The 15753-nt window shown below is 41.1% G+C and overlaps 1 protein-coding gene across 2 annotated transcripts in view; it reads right to left on the bottom strand.

The window, feature by feature from the left end:
- Positions 1–474: 474 nt before the first annotated feature.
- Positions 475–15753, bottom strand: part of LOC117506526 (proto-oncogene tyrosine-protein kinase Src-like) — a 48388-nt gene continuing 33109 nt past the window's right edge. For both annotated transcript variants that reach the window (XM_034166023.1, XM_034166024.1), the window contains 9 exons: positions 14064–14162; positions 11742–11845; positions 7944–8093; positions 7697–7852; positions 6349–6528; positions 5973–6049; positions 5682–5835; positions 4372–4503; positions 475–3271 (listed from right to left, as the gene is read on the bottom strand). In XM_034166023.1, coding sequence (XP_034021914.1) covers positions 3063–3271; positions 4372–4503; positions 5682–5835; positions 5973–6049; positions 6349–6528; positions 7697–7852; positions 7944–8093; positions 11742–11845; positions 14064–14162 — 1261 coding nt within the window. In that variant the 3' untranslated portion in view covers positions 475–3062. The remainder of the gene's footprint in view (positions 3272–4371; positions 4504–5681; positions 5836–5972; positions 6050–6348; positions 6529–7696; positions 7853–7943; positions 8094–11741; positions 11846–14063; positions 14163–15753) is intronic.

Genomic DNA, 15753 nt, shown 5'->3' with positions numbered 1-15753 from the left:
GTTCATACTGTAACTAGTATTTGTTGTCAATTTATCCTGCATTTTCCATGTCAAGCTACAGCACTGTGTGTGTGTGTGTGTGTGTGTGTGTGTGTGGTCGGGGAGGGACTCAAAAGTGGTTTACGTTATATAAAACCAACTTAAGTGAGATACAGAATGATAGTGAAAATTGGCAGTAATAAGCAGACATAATTTCCCACCCACAAAAGGTCAATATCAGTTGACAGCACAAATATTAAACTCCTCTTGTAATCTTCCTTCCGTAAATCTTGATTAAACATATAGATGTACAGTACAGCATAAATACAAACCCAACCAATGATCAAAGATAAGAAGAACACAAAAGCATGCCAACTGGTTTTAAAACAAACAAGCCAAAATAACTGACATGTAAAAACAGTTTTTACAATGTAATTAAGGTTCCCCAATTAACATTTTCCAGTTTCATTAGGACTGCCTGATCGCACATTTTTCATGTAACAGCAGTGGTGCAGACAACCTAACAATTGTGTATTTTATAATGAAAGCATATATTTTGGTAATTCTCTATAGTCAGACAGTCCACAAATAATTGGTCATTGAGCCAATACATCACTCGTAGTTGTTAATGGCGAGGCTTTTCAGATCAATATTATCAGCAATAGATATGACACACAGATTGGTTAATTGCCAGACATAATTTGTGGAAAGCCATTTCGACAATGCATGCAAGTGATGGAAAAGTCAATGGCGGCCATTTTTCAAGATGGAGGCCATGACCAGTATGAAAACTGCAATTGCAATTACGTTCTATAGACTAGTATGATACAGATCATCTTGGTGTTAAATCAAACATTTTTTTTCATGATACAGAGTTTGATTGTGGAGCTTTAATAATGTAGGATTAACCCAAAGACTTGATATACATATAGTGTACAAACCCTCAGTGATGTCACCCATACATTTTCTGAAGAGTAGCTTAGCTCAGACTTGGTGGATCTCCCAGTCAACCCATAACTAGGTAAAGAGGTGGCACATGACGTGGGTAAGACTGACGTGCCCTGCACGGGACAGTTTAAGCCTGCACATGCCTCTGGAGGACACTGCTTGGGTTGGCAATCTCCCCCACTTCCACTACAAGATGACAGCCATGGTATGCTTTAAAAAATATAAAATAAATAAATAAAGCATTTTTGACACCCTAACCATCCATATCAGACCTCTCTCTCAAACACTGCAATTACAATTTTCATAGAAATTATGGCTGCCACCTTGACAATGGTGGCCATCGTGAATACTCACTTGCATTGTTCAAATGACTTCCCAAGAACATTCATTTATTTTCAATACCTCGTCGCGGGGGTGCTGGAGCCTGTCCCAGCAGTCACAGGGCGTAGGTGGGGTAACCCTGGACAGGACGCCAGTCTATCTCAGGGTCTTCCAGAGAACAATGTATAGTAAATAAATTCAACTAATTATGTTCTCAATATCATTATCGCTGATAACAAGATTGATCAGTAAACAGTTATCATTGGCAGCCCTTGGGGGGGGAGGGAGTCTGCCATGGTTGACATTGAAAATTCATGACAGCTCAATATCCAAAAAAACGCCTAATTGTTAAGGAATTTATAGCTTCTCAAATGAACAAAAGCATCATTTTACAAACGTCTCCGTCCCGTTGGCTAAATCATAAATAGTTGTGGGGTTGGTGCAGAGTTTTTAGGCAAAGTTACCCATTGATAAACAAAAATTCTCAATAAGCCCCATAACAACAAAATAATCAATATATTTACATGGACAGCAGTGAACAAATACAAGCTGTTGGCACAGAACACAGTATTCTTTCCCTGTGATAAAATGAATCTGACAAATATTCAGTAACCATGTCAGCTGCTTACCCCTTTTATGCAGGTTGAACCCTGTTCAAACTGCTCCTTGAAGCCACCAGAACAGCACTGATTATTTTCCAATGCAACCTTCTTGCTAAATGAAGGCAAATAATAAAAAGAAGAAGCATTAAACAATACCTGAATCTATTTTTTTTTAAATCATCAAGATTGGATACAGCCGGCCTAAATGTCCATTCACTGTGGGCAAATAAAGATAAATGGAAAACACAGGGGGTATTAAGTACACAGCTAGAGGGGCACTCTGAGTGCATGCCTTCACCAAGGACCAAAACCTTTGTCCCACAGTTTTATGCGGATCAGACTCAGTGACTTTAACAAACCTCCCTGGCAAAGAACAAACAACAAAAGGCCTCATAAATTGGTATTTCTATTAAGACTTCTGTTTTTAATTCAGATTACCTCATTTTCAGGGTTTGCAGAACCTGCCTGTGGAGTACTTTTGCCCTGGCACAACCACAATTATGGCTGTAACAATCATGAAAATTAATAATCACAGAACAACGTACCAAAAAACAAAACAATCAGGACCTTTTGCCTGACACTGAGCAAAGTCCAAATAAAAGGGGATGTAGAGGTTCTAGATCAGAGTTATTGGGAGATACTTTGAAGAAGCATCACTTGAGAAAACTGCAGAGACACCATGAAAAGTCCAAAAGAAAGATCAAAAAGGCTGAAGAGCAAGATAAAGACATACTTCCCAATGCCAGATTGGCAGCACTCTTCTTTGGACGAGTCGGAGAAGGTACCAGATGAGAATGAAGAGACGTGACAGAAGAGGGAAAGAGGGAGGCTCCTGAAACAAATGTCCTCCCGTGACCTTCTCTCTTCAACACGAGGACTATTCTCGTTCTTCTCTTACTCAGTACATTGGATCCTGATTGGTTCCAGCTGCACCTCTTGAAAACATTTACCTGTCAATTGACTGAACCTTTTAACCTAAAGTAAACAGTGAGTGCTTGCAGAAAGGAAGTTCTTCAAGTTCTTCTGTAGCAGATCCTTTGCGGAACAGAGAGGACCTTTGCATGGATCAGTTTGAATTCTACAGAAGAATCTAAAGTGCCTCCAAGATGAGTTTCACAGGATCAGGCTAAGCTTTCCGATGGCGCTCCTGAGGTCAGTAGTGCAGATCGTTCTGTGTTGAGGTTCTCCCCAAGGACGGTTTAGTATATGGTTCTACAGGTTCTCCCCAGGCTGATACTGGGGCTCTGTAGAGGTGAAATAGTCCTCTAGGAAGCCCTGCAGGTACTCAAACGTGGGCCTCTCTTCTGGATCCTTCCTCCAGCAAGCAAGCATGAGCTCGTGCAATGAGCTGGGACATTCTGCCGGACAGGGCATCCTATAGCCACGCTCAACCTGGTCAAGCACCTCACGGTTCACCATACCTACCAAAACAACACACTTAGAATTTATAAAGTTGTAAAAGTATCTCAGGGGGGAATAAATTTGCAAGCAGAAATTATTATGTTATGGACTCCAATGAGCAACTTATGCAACAAATTACCACTTAATTTCACCCCTTCACATGTGTAATTACAAATCAGAGACTGGTCAACAACAGGTCCCACACCCATGTCTTTACTGGAGGATGAAGATCCAAGTCTTCAGAATCCTAGTGCTTCCAGTGTTACTATATGCTTTCATACATCTATGTTAATGAGCGTCCCGTTTGTTAAATTTTATTCATTTCCAAGTGATCAAAACTGAAATTTAATTGCTAATGGATCGTTCATGATTCTTCAGGTCAGGTCTGGCAGTATGTGCTGATGCTGCATCCATCACATTATGGAAATGCCTTGGATCCTGCATGGCAACCACCGAGGCAGACAACTAATGGGTTTCCCAGATATTATCCAATTTTGGGTGAATTGCTAATTAAACTAGACATGATGGCCTGTCTTAAAGAGAATGGTAACATCATTCAAATTGTTCAACCCAAACCTCTAAATCTGGTATTGGTTAACTCTTCACTGTGTATAGAATCCTTGGGTGCTGCTGGTATGACTTTCTTATATAAAGTTAAAAAAAAGAGCATTTACTTAAGGAAACTCAAACGGACCTATTAGATGGATGATGAGGGATTGACAACTGAAACACTTCAACTATGCAATGTATTTTCCCCCCAAAGGATCGTCCATTTCAGACGTCTCAATACTGAGGACCAAAGTAACATCCATCACAAGCCCTCAGTCAACCATAGAATAAATTAACATTTGCTTCCTCAAATTTCCATCATAATGTTCCAAAGGCTTCTGCAGCCTCCACAAGAGGGAAGGCAGCAAATAATTTATATAACAACTAGTTAATGTTTTAACATGAATAAACTATCTGTTCACAAATGATCAACATTACAGTATAGATTCATTTTTGCTCGAAACCACCAGCTGTGATCCATAAAGACCATTTATTTTACAAAGCATGAACTGCTTCAATCTGTCAAACACAACACACTGTGTAGATCTCTGCTGGTTAGTGGAGCATTTACCTGGATAGGGGACTCTGCCTTTCGTTGCAAGTTCTGTGAGCAACACACCAAAAGACCAGACGTCTGATTTGATGGTGAAACGTCCATACAGTGCTGCCTCTGGTGCCGTCCATTTGATAGGAAACTTGGCTCCTACAGAATAACGAAAATGGTGTACAGTAGCAATACAACTTTTCTTGAGCTACACGTTGAAATTTTAACCACAATCTTTGCTCCTTTCGGAAATGTACTTTACACATTACAAATGTCTCATCTATAACACTGTGATGGAGGACAGCAGGAGTCGCTGTCAAGAGGCTTCACTCCCGCAACAGCTATAGGATACTCGGGCCACACACGACAGAACCCAGGTGTTGGTCAATTGGTCAGTGCGTCCACCTCTCATGCCGAAGATCGTGAATATGGTTTTAAAAAGGAATAGTTTGCATCATGTGTTATGCTTAGTTATCATGATACAGGGCAGCATATGTCACATGTCATACAATCCAATGGATGCCGACATTGTTTAACCTTTACTTTGCAAACCAAGCACGCAACACAGTCAGAACTATTCCATTTATTAATCCTATTAGCTCAACCAGTAATTTGCATCACTTTTTACCAAAATTGGAGCAACTTTCAACTTTTGACCCCTGTACAAAATGACACTGACCTTTGTCACAATTCTTACTGTTTTTATCCTGTAACTCCATAGAATTCAGTCACAGATAGTCTAAACTATAACTTTTTGGAATCTTTATGATCAGGCAAATAATGTGGAATATTTTTCAATATGATTGGAACATCTTTCAATTTTGACCTCTGTGTAATTCTTCAACTGACCCCTACCTGACCACCGATTGAAAAGTCAAGTGGCCAATCGTTTTTTTTCAAAAGAGGAGTGTCTCAGGAGTATTTCTGCTGAATTTGATGCTTTTATCACCATTTGCATGATTGTTTCAGTTATCTGCTGCACTATCATGTTTCTCCCTGCAGATGAGAGCTTGTTAGCTTAGTCTTCGGTCGGGGAAGCCCAGTGCTAAGGGATGGCCATTTATCCATTTAAACAGCTTTCATCAGGATTAATAAAGTCTTCTGATTCTGATCCAGAATCCGCTAACCATCCAGCATGTGTCGGACACATCTATGGGATATTACGGATGCAACAAAGCTGCTTTTTCCAACCGTGGTGGACTTGGATGCACCAGATCAAATTAATAACTTCTGTCTACACAAGCTGGTGAGAATGGAGAAATTCACCCACATTCTTACTGTCCAAGTCCAACGCGCTTACCATCACGGGGGGAGAGAAATGGAAGAATAATATTTACCCTGCCTGGCAGTGTACTCGTTGTCTTCAATAAGTCTTGCCAGACCGAAGTCAGCCACCTTACACACCAGGCTGTCTCCCACCAGGATGTTGGCAGCACGTAGGTCTCTGTGGACATAGTTCATCCTTTCCACATAGGCCATGCCGGCTGCAATCTGGATGAAGTGAGGAAACAAGGAGGGGAGAATGTTATAGTAAATTAAAACATTATGTGCAATCAACATCCCAAATCTGGAAAATCAGGAGTAGTTTTATCCACCTGCAGGACTCAAAATAATGAGGCTGAACTTACCTGAGCTGCCATGTCTACCAGCTGAGGCAGGCGTAGCATCTTCCCTGATTCGCCTTTAAGAAAGTCCAGTAAGCTACCTGCAAATGCAAAACCAAGAAACAAAAAGGAACTACAGCAAACTGCAAAATAACAAAGAAACAAAACAGTGGAGTCATTTTCCTTTATTGTCTTGCACCAATGTAATAAACAGTGTTGTCCTGAGTTAACAGCTGATTGGAGCCACCTTTAAATACGTAACCAGAAGCTGTAATCAGACTACGACACAAACGGCTCTGTGATCACCTGCTGTCGGTTAAACTCATTGATGAAAAATATCAGTGCACATTACAGCCGTGCTTTGGTTAACGTGTGTGTTATTGGCTGTGTTCTGTTTTACCTTGGCTCATATACTCGGTCACTATATAGATGGGTTCTTCAGACACCACAGCGTAAAGCTGAACCAGCTTCTCATGTCTTAGCTTCTTCATAACCTGGGCTTCTTGAAGAAAGGCCTCCGGAGACATGGTGCCAGGCTTTAAGGTTTTGATGGCAACTCGTGTTGTACCGTTCCATGTGCCTTTCAAAAGTACAATAAGGTCCTTTTTTTAAGTTTCAGAAAGTAGACCAAGTGGAGAAACAAAAGCATGGTTACAACATCAGGACCACATGTTCTCTGTTTTTGATGATACTGTTCCAACTATGAGGCAGACAAATGAGTGGCACTAAAACTGATTCACAATTGAATTGTGAGATTCAGCCTCTGACCCACTTTATACCGACTCATCCTACAGGGGTATGAATTTAATAAGAAACTAGAGCACTCTGGTAGTGCATTCCTCTACCGTGGCTGATGGTTCTCGCACTGCACACAGGTCTGTCTCTCAATCCACCATATACCTGTGTTCAACTCTTTCTTGGACTGTGTTATGTGTTATTCACACATAAATTAAATATAAAAAGTAAGACCCTTCGGCTGCTCCCTTCTTTTTCCACTCGGGGTCGCCACAGCAAACCCAAGGTGGATCTGCATGTTGAACACCGGATGCACTTCCTGACGCAACTCCACATGACATGGAGAAATGTGGCAGGGGTGGGATTCAAACCGGGAACCTTCCACACTGAAACCAAGTGCATTAACCATTTGGCCACCACCCCTGCTTGATAAATTAAACATAAACCTACCATCCCTGGTTCTCAAGACCAGGCACCTAAGTGGCTCTACTCTACGCTTTTCTACTCTCCTATTTTACTCTTCCCTTTTAGATATACCTTTGTATACTGGCATAGTTCCACCTTAGAACTGGAATATAATATACAAGATATACCTTACTGAATTTTCATAATACTGGTAATAAGAATATGATTCCGCCTGGACAGGACGCCAGGCTGATGCGGGTTACTTCCCCAGGCAAGGCTGGTACTCATGTACAGCTGGGTGGACTGGAATAATACAAATGAAGTGTCCTGTCCAAGGACACAGATGGGTTACTTGACTGGGAATCAAACTCAGGTCTACATACTGGCAGCCCAACTCCTTATCCCACTGATCTACCTGCTCTGTAGTGTTAAAGGAAGAACAAAGAATTCCTGAATCCACCCCGTTATCCAGATATATGCCAAATTTTCACCTTCACCAAAACTTGGCAGAGCTTTTTTTCTTTTTTGACAAGCGGGTCTCAGAAACATTCCCTCTTTGGTGGAGGTAAACAATGAATTAAAGTGTCAGGGGTGGCACTCATTCTTACCCATCCAGACTTCTCCAAAGCAGCCCTGTCCCAGTTTAAGGTCAAGGCGGAGTGACTCCCGTGGAATCTCCCAGGCATCCCTGGCCAGTCCCTGAGTCTGAGGTTTGGCCACTGGACACACATCTGTCAGAGTGTGGCACAGCCCATCAGAGTGCTCTGCAAACGAGAGGAAAGCAGAAGAGAAAACACAGCAGTCAGGTTAAGGATGTCCAAGAAAAGGACCGGAGCTACAGGTGTGAGCGCTCACTGCGGTAGTGGAAGACGAGCTGCTGTAGGCTGGTGAATTGAGTCCGGGAGGTGATGTAGAAACCGCCGCTGTCCAGCTTCCTGATCTTGTAATGTTTAACATTCAGGCCTTTGGTGTTGTCATAATCCAGCACTGACAGGCAATACGCCCCTGAGAACAACAATGAAACGCGTTAGGGGATATTGGCTGGACCCGTGGTGTTTCAAACAGCTGCAATCAGCAAGTTTCCATGAGCCACAATACAGACCTCACAAAGGAGTGCCTCAAAAACACCAAATGAAAAGCATTTTCATCTATTCACTTGACACGTTTTCAGGGAATTACAGTATATGGAGCATACTGCTATATATAGCAGGCATAATTATGTTTACATTAGGCATGTGGAGATTAATCGATACAAATCGGTATCTAGATACAAACATGAGTGATCTGAATGCATCAATTCATTCAGTGTGCATTGATTCATTTGACGGGTTGAATCGTGTTGCATCGCTCGCTGCCTGTTTGCATCGATTTTTTTCCAATGCATATTGAATGCACCACGGACAGAAGCCAGAAAGCTTAACGATTTTCTTATCAGTCTTTCAGTTCAGGACACCTGAGTGGCTTTTGTTTTGAGGGTGTTTTTCGGGAAATGATCATTTCTCTACGTTGATTGCAGACTGTGGTGGGTTTGCTTGAAGCAAGAAAGTTCACTGGTTCTCTGCTTTGCTTCCAGTGGCAGGTCCGCAATGTCTTCATTAACTCCTCTCAAAGCCATTTAAAGACGTCAATCTTGAGTCAGCTTTGTGTGGATTAAAGTCATGAACTGGGAGTATTGGCAAGAAACGAGAATCGTCCTCTGTTCCACACTGGAGTTTTATGCAATGTTCTCTGGTGTGAGAACCAGCCGGTGCATAAATTGAAGTTGTCCATCGGGTAAAGGAAATAATAATAATATCCTCTGTTCTGTGGGACTAAGTGCACAGTTCCAAAGAGCCGTGCAGATTTCTGTCAGAATTAATAACTTCAGAGCGAATCGCCGTTTAAAATCAAATGACACCTCTTTCTAAATGTTACAATACAAACAAACAACAACCGACCAAACCCATTTTTTTCCCCCCAAAATGAGACGTCCTCCGTTCTTTATGAAACACTGATCTTGACGTGCAGCACAGCCGCTGAAGAGCTCAGCTCAGAGTCTATGGAGTTACATTTGTGTCATTAATATCTGAAAGGAAATGCTTTTGGCAAAAACAAACAAGAGGAAAGCAGAAGAGAAAACACAGCGGTCAGGTTAAGGATGCCCGGGAAAAGGACCAGAGCTACAGGTGTGTCCAGAGATCAAGGATCCAGTGACCAATTTCATATTTATTTACTTTAAGACTCAATAAAATTTGTTGACATAGAAAATCTGTAAAGCCTACTTTTAGTACACAGAAAATTCAAGAGAGGTATTGATAAGGGAATCGATAAAGAATCGGACTGATAAGCGGAATCGATAATGGCATTGATAGATAAAATCTTATCAATACCCATCATTAACCGTATCGCACCAAATCGACAGTGAAGAACTGAATCGACATCAAATACACATCGAATCGGGAACGGGGTGAATCGTATCACATTGTATCGTCATGTACTGCTACATGTATCATATCGAATCGTTGTCAGTAATAAGGTTCACATGCCTAGTTTACATGGTGCATTTGACGACCAAAGAAGCATATCAAATAAAACTTCAACCACCGTTAGCAAATGAGCCCATATGTTAGCAGTTAGCATAAGCTGTCACACAACCCATAATTTGTGTTTGTGTGTTATTAGCATAAATTGCTCTTCACACAGCTGTATGTGCACATGCTAACCATCATTAGCATTTGCTTGAAATACAGCTAGCTATCAGTGGAGCGTGCGCTAACGTACCAATGTTCTGGTATATGCAGCGGAACCCTAATCATTTCTGGAAAGCTGTTTCACATCAGTGTCTCAAACAGCACATAGTACACCAGGATCACAAAAGACCACTAAGAAAATCGATTTTCTTTTCTAGTTTGAAAGACGTGAAATGGGTCACACTTGTGTATAGCGTGGAAACATTTGTGCGCAGTATGACATCAATTAAATTTTTGACATCATACAGAGTGAAATTAGCGAAACGACACTGATTCGCTCATCCGACACAGAACGCGCCCTGAGGCCGACACGCCTCCTGCCAGAACTCCTCCCACAGTCTTGGTCTTTCTCTTTTCCTGGCTGTCAAAGTGCATGAAGAATACAGACCTCCTGCCACAAGGAAATCCAGTTCTCTCGCAGACTGACCTAATTCTGGCAGAGTGACTCATCCCTTTCCATTCACAAGCCCCACTCCAGTCCCCCCTTTTCTCCCGCACTTCCTCCGCAACAGCCCACCGACATCACAGCGACTTAAGCCGATGGCGAAATGTCAGAGGGATGTGTGACTGCTACCAGCTCCATCAACACACAATTCTGACTCCAGGTCTGTCTGATAGCTGACAAAGAACATCTAAAGATCTTGAAAGTAAGATCATCTCTGCTACACACATTCAGCTCTCAGGGTACGGGGAAAAAAAAAGAAAAAGCTGCCATTTCCGTATTTGGCACATTTTAAATGTAGAAAAACCTTTTGTAAACTTGATAATCCTGCACTGCCAAGCACACAATGCCTCTTTTTAGATTGCACTCACGTAGGGCTGGAACTCAACTATTTATTCATGTGCACACAAACGTACTGATTAATCAATTGGCGAACAATTGTTCGAAAACAGTGGGGATGGTGGAATCTACAGAAAGCCTTTAAATTGCTTGTTTTGTCCAACAAACTAAAATATATTCAACTTACCATGTTTTTTAAGCAAGCTCTCACATTAACAAAAAGATGATAAAAATGGTTGATTAAAGAAGAAACTATTCATTGATCATTTAAAAGTTGCACAATCGCTGCTAATTTTTATAACATTTAAATTCCTAAATGTCAGTAAGCAATTTGTCTTTCAAAAATATGAAATGCCTTAAAAGATGAATATCTGCAGATCTACCACTGACTGAAGTATATGGAGTTAAATTTGTCTCATTAATACCTGCAAATGCACAGAGGGTGATCTACAAATAGTCCTTGATTTGCACACGTGTTTTGCGATCCACAAACACAAATTCCTGATTTGTGACTTGTGTGTTGGTTTTTACAAATAAATGTGTATTTGTAAATGTATCATTTTTTCTTTGTTAAAAAAAAAAAAAAAAAAAAAAAAAAGCAAAATTGAAAATTCTGTTTGTGAAGTGTGATTCAGCATTTGTGGATCACCGATCACACACATTCATCGTTATCCTCAGTTATGCAATAGTGAGACATTTTGAGCGCAAAACTGCTCAGAGGTTCACAAATATGTAGGTCGCTATTCCACACCCTCATCCAGTAGATGGCAGTGTCATTCTGTGCATTTTGATGGGGGGGGTGTGAGCAGGGGGAAACTCAGAAAATATCATTTCCCGTATGCCTTTTGGAGCGTGTGTCAGTTAATGCGCAAACCTTCAGAATTAGCACGTTACTTTAAAAGACATGCGAGATTTTCACTTTGGAAAAATTACAGAGTTGCTGTTGATGTCGATAAACTGTCCAGAATTAGTTTTGTTTATAAATGAAACCATGAGTGAAACTCCAGGAAAAAAAAAAGAAAAAAAAAAAGAAAAAAAAAAGAAAAAACAGTTTCACTCATGGTGAAAGTCCATAGAATGGAGCAACTACATAGAAGTGCACCAAGGAAAGCCAAATCGAAAGATTTTGATGACGAGTCTCACCTTTAGTGGTCTCGCTCTCTCTCACCAGGAAGGTTCCTCGTCTGTTCTGCAAGTTCAAAAGGAGTCGCTCGGAATCACGCCGAGTGATCTTCCCAAAATACCACCTGTCAAATTGGGCCACAGAGAAAGCAAATTGGTAAGAAAGCATTACTGAGCTGCATCTGACATTTGCAGCAGTCGCGCAGAAACAACCCAACACAAAGAAAAACAGTGCCAAGCTCAAACATGCTCGGTTTAAAGCGGTTGTATGGCCCGAGAATTGAGTTGTACTGGGATCACCTGAAGTTTTCAGTGTTGATTCACCGCAGACTACCAGAAGATGTGACAAACGCTAAACCACTCAAAAGTGTATGTACGAGTGTAAAACCACACAGAGGAAACCCACACCGACGCCATACAGGCTCCACACAGAAAGGCCCAGACAGGAAGTGATCACAGGATCTTGTTGCTGCAACAGTGCTACCCACTAATCCACCACGCCGCAGACACACACTACCTTGTTACAAAAATCCAAACAAACATGCTTTGCTAAATTTGGGTTTTATACCAAAAGATACAATTTCATCTCTGTGCCATCATCACTCAGATTTACCAAACACAAAGTTGAAACAGAGGAATTTAGAAAGGATTCAGCTCCAGTTCAATACCTTGTGTGGATAACTGATGACGTGAACTAATTGTGGACGATTACCTTTTTTTCTAGCCTAAAGGGGTCATATTGCACCCTTATATGGGGCAGTAGGCGTCTTACAATCAGATATGAAGTTTTTGAACGTGGCTACAGGTATGAAACATTTCTGCACAGGGCCGGTGCTAGTAATTTGGGTGCCCTAAGCACAAATGCTTTGTGGCGCCACCCCCCCCCCCCCCCTCCCGAAATGAACAATAATTCAGAATTTGTCAGTGTGGTTCTCTTTATTTCCAACATAACTTCTCAATACTCAATATTAAATTGAGTTATTTTAATAATAATTTATTAATGTTTTGAAAACAGCTGCAAATAATTTTACATTAACAATTGCACCAAACATGACAACAACACACACACACATCTTCAACCACTTAGTCCAATTATGGGTTGCCGGGGACTGGAGCCTATCAAATAAATATCAATCAATCAATCAATCAATTTTTTTATATAGCGCCAAATCACAACAAACAGTTGCCCCAAGGCGCTTTAATAAATAAATACCGCCACCATTATTTAAAAAAATGATTTGTGCAACCACAGTAGACTGAACATTGCACTGAACTTTGTAAACACAGAGCAAAGTATTTAACCTTGTAAACATACATGCAAGTGATAATGTACAAATTTCTTCAGTAAACAGTCTGCACCATGACGCTCTGTGCGGCTACGACAGAACCCATTGGCATCAACTATATATGCACAGTACTACTATTACTAACCAAGTAGTGCCATAAAGTGATTATTTATATCATGTATGTGTTTTTACTTTCTGTGGCAAGGACCTGAGATCTTGGGAAATTTCCACCCAAATAAAAAATGGAGACAAGTTCCACAAAAAAAAAAAAAAAAAAAAAACTCCCCCCCCCAAAACATTTTGTTTTTAAAAAATGAAAAGTCTCATGGAATGGTGGTATTGCAATACTTTTTTTTTGTCACAGCATAGTGCTATTGAGCCTCTTGTAGCCAAAAATACACCATATTTACACCACCACTTCCCAGGTACACGTAGACATCTAAAATGAGCCATTTCAGGATTCAGTTATAGCAGAACTACTTGTGGGACTTCGTTAAACATCCACAAACAACTCCAAGCTTAAAAACTCTGAATAATAAAAAAAAAAAACCAAACATTTTGCACAATATGACCCCTTTAAATAGTGTTCTAATCCATCCAAAGACATTTTAACATCAACTGAAAAATGTAGACTGATGGATGTAAATATAACGAGTGTGCTGTATTTAAAAATGCCACTTCATAAGACTGTATTATACTGTAGTAATAAGAGAATATAACAACAGGGTGCCAGATGATCCCAGCAAAAATCCAAACTAATAATCATCTCGACTTTCATCAAGATAAACACAAAGTGCAACATAACATTATTGTCAAAGTTTTTTTTGATTTTCCTACGCTGCCATCAGCCCGTGAGGCTTCACATTTACACCTCTTGGTTTTACATTAACTGTGTGAGTGCAGCACAGACTACAAATTAGGCAATTTTGTGCATGTTGTGCAAAAAAACTAAAGTCCAACATGCTCAGGCTGCAGTTGGGTTTTTAAACAGAGAACAAAGTTGGAATTCTGTGACAGGAAAACTGTAGGAAAGTGAAAGAAGGAGAGGGAAATGTACTCTTCTGCTTGGATGGAGTCGGACGGGGCCACGTAGTTGCTGGGGATGTAACCGCTCTCTCCTGTTGTCAGGGAGCGAGCCAACCACCAGTCCCCTTCTCTGAGAAAGAAAAACACAGAGACAGGTTCTCCATAAACAACACTGTGATCCGTTCTTTCACCGACAGCGTACATACGGGTCAAACATTAAAATGAGCAGCATATGGTTCTTTATGAGAGCACGTGACAAAGGAGGAAAGTTAAATATTAACACTGAGATACAACAGACTGCTTCAGGTTGTCTTTGCTTGACACATTTCAGTCCAACACCATTTCCCACTTGAGTTAAAACGGCCACAATGTCTGACTGAAAAGAAAAGCGTCTCTTACTAAATTAGCAAAGAAATATAAATACGAGCAAGGTCAACGCCATCATTTTTAAACTGGGCACAGACTCGAGGGAGCACCTCTGCAAATTTGCGTGCGAGACTTGAGCTAAAGGTTGTCACTCAAAAGGTGTCTCTGATGTCTTTACTAATCACCTCAGGTAGCCTTTGAGGACAGCAGTCCTGCAGAGTTTTGCTGCACTCTGACATTAAAGGTCTTTAAAGTGGATAAATATAAATTTTATAGCATTTTGTTTTTAAACGCTCAATGTATATTTGTCCTTCAAACATACCAAAAATATTAACGAGTAACTGTGACTTTACTGGCCAAGAAGACCTTGTGACAATAAGGCTTCGTCACATGCAAACAAAAGACCTACCTGAACAAGCTCAGACATGTCCCACTGCACCAACACTCCAAATTAAACTGATATATTAAAGAATAACTGAAACGTGCAGTGGCTTAGTGATACTACTGCTACAGAAAGAAGGGTCGTGGGATCGCTTCCCACCTGATCTTTTCTGCATGTTCTCCTAGTGTTCCGGGGGGGTGTGGGCAGCTTTCTAAACTCTAAATTGGCCATAGGTGTCCGTGCAACTGTGAATGGGTTTGTCTGCCTGTATATGGCCCTGCGATAGACTGGCGTCCTGTCCAGTGTGTAACTATCCCCCCCCCCTCCTGTCCAGTGTGTAACTATCCCCCCCCCCACCGCCGTATATGACTGATGGGACAAGTGGCAGCCCCCCCAACACAAGCCTCGACTGGAGTAAGCAGGTATAGAAACGGAATGAAACTTGTTTTAAAATATGCAAACATGACCCAATACAAGATGTTCGCTCTGAGAAGCTAAAATTTCATAGCTGAATGTGCAGTACTTTTTAAATACAGTTAGATTATGGTCATTCTGCAGATTGAATGAATTATGTCAACTAGCAGAGGTACCCATCTTCACCAGGTGAACAGCAGTTCCCAAGTTTAAGTGTTTTTTTTGGGGGGGGGGAGATGAGACATACGAGGTCTATCCATAAAGTATAGGTCCTTTTTATTTTTTTCAAAAACTATATGGATTTCATTCATATGTTTGTACGTCAGACATGCTTGAACCCTCGTGCGCATGCGTGAGTTTTTCCACGCCTGTTGGTGACGTCATTCGCCTGTGAGCACTCCTTGTGGGAGGTGTGGTCCAGCCCCCTCGTCGGAATTCCTTTGTCTGAGAAATTGCTGAGAGACTGGCGCTTTGTTTGAGCAAAATTTTTTCAAAACCTGTGAGACACATCGAAGTGGACACGGTTCGAAAAATTCAGCTGGTTTTCGGTGAAAATTTT

This window comes from Thalassophryne amazonica, chromosome 3 (genome assembly GCF_902500255.1).
Source record: "Thalassophryne amazonica chromosome 3, fThaAma1.1, whole genome shotgun sequence".
NCBI classification, from domain to species: domain Eukaryota; kingdom Metazoa; phylum Chordata; class Actinopteri; order Batrachoidiformes; family Batrachoididae; genus Thalassophryne; species Thalassophryne amazonica.
This window is presented reverse-complemented; position numbering and strand designations above follow the sequence as displayed.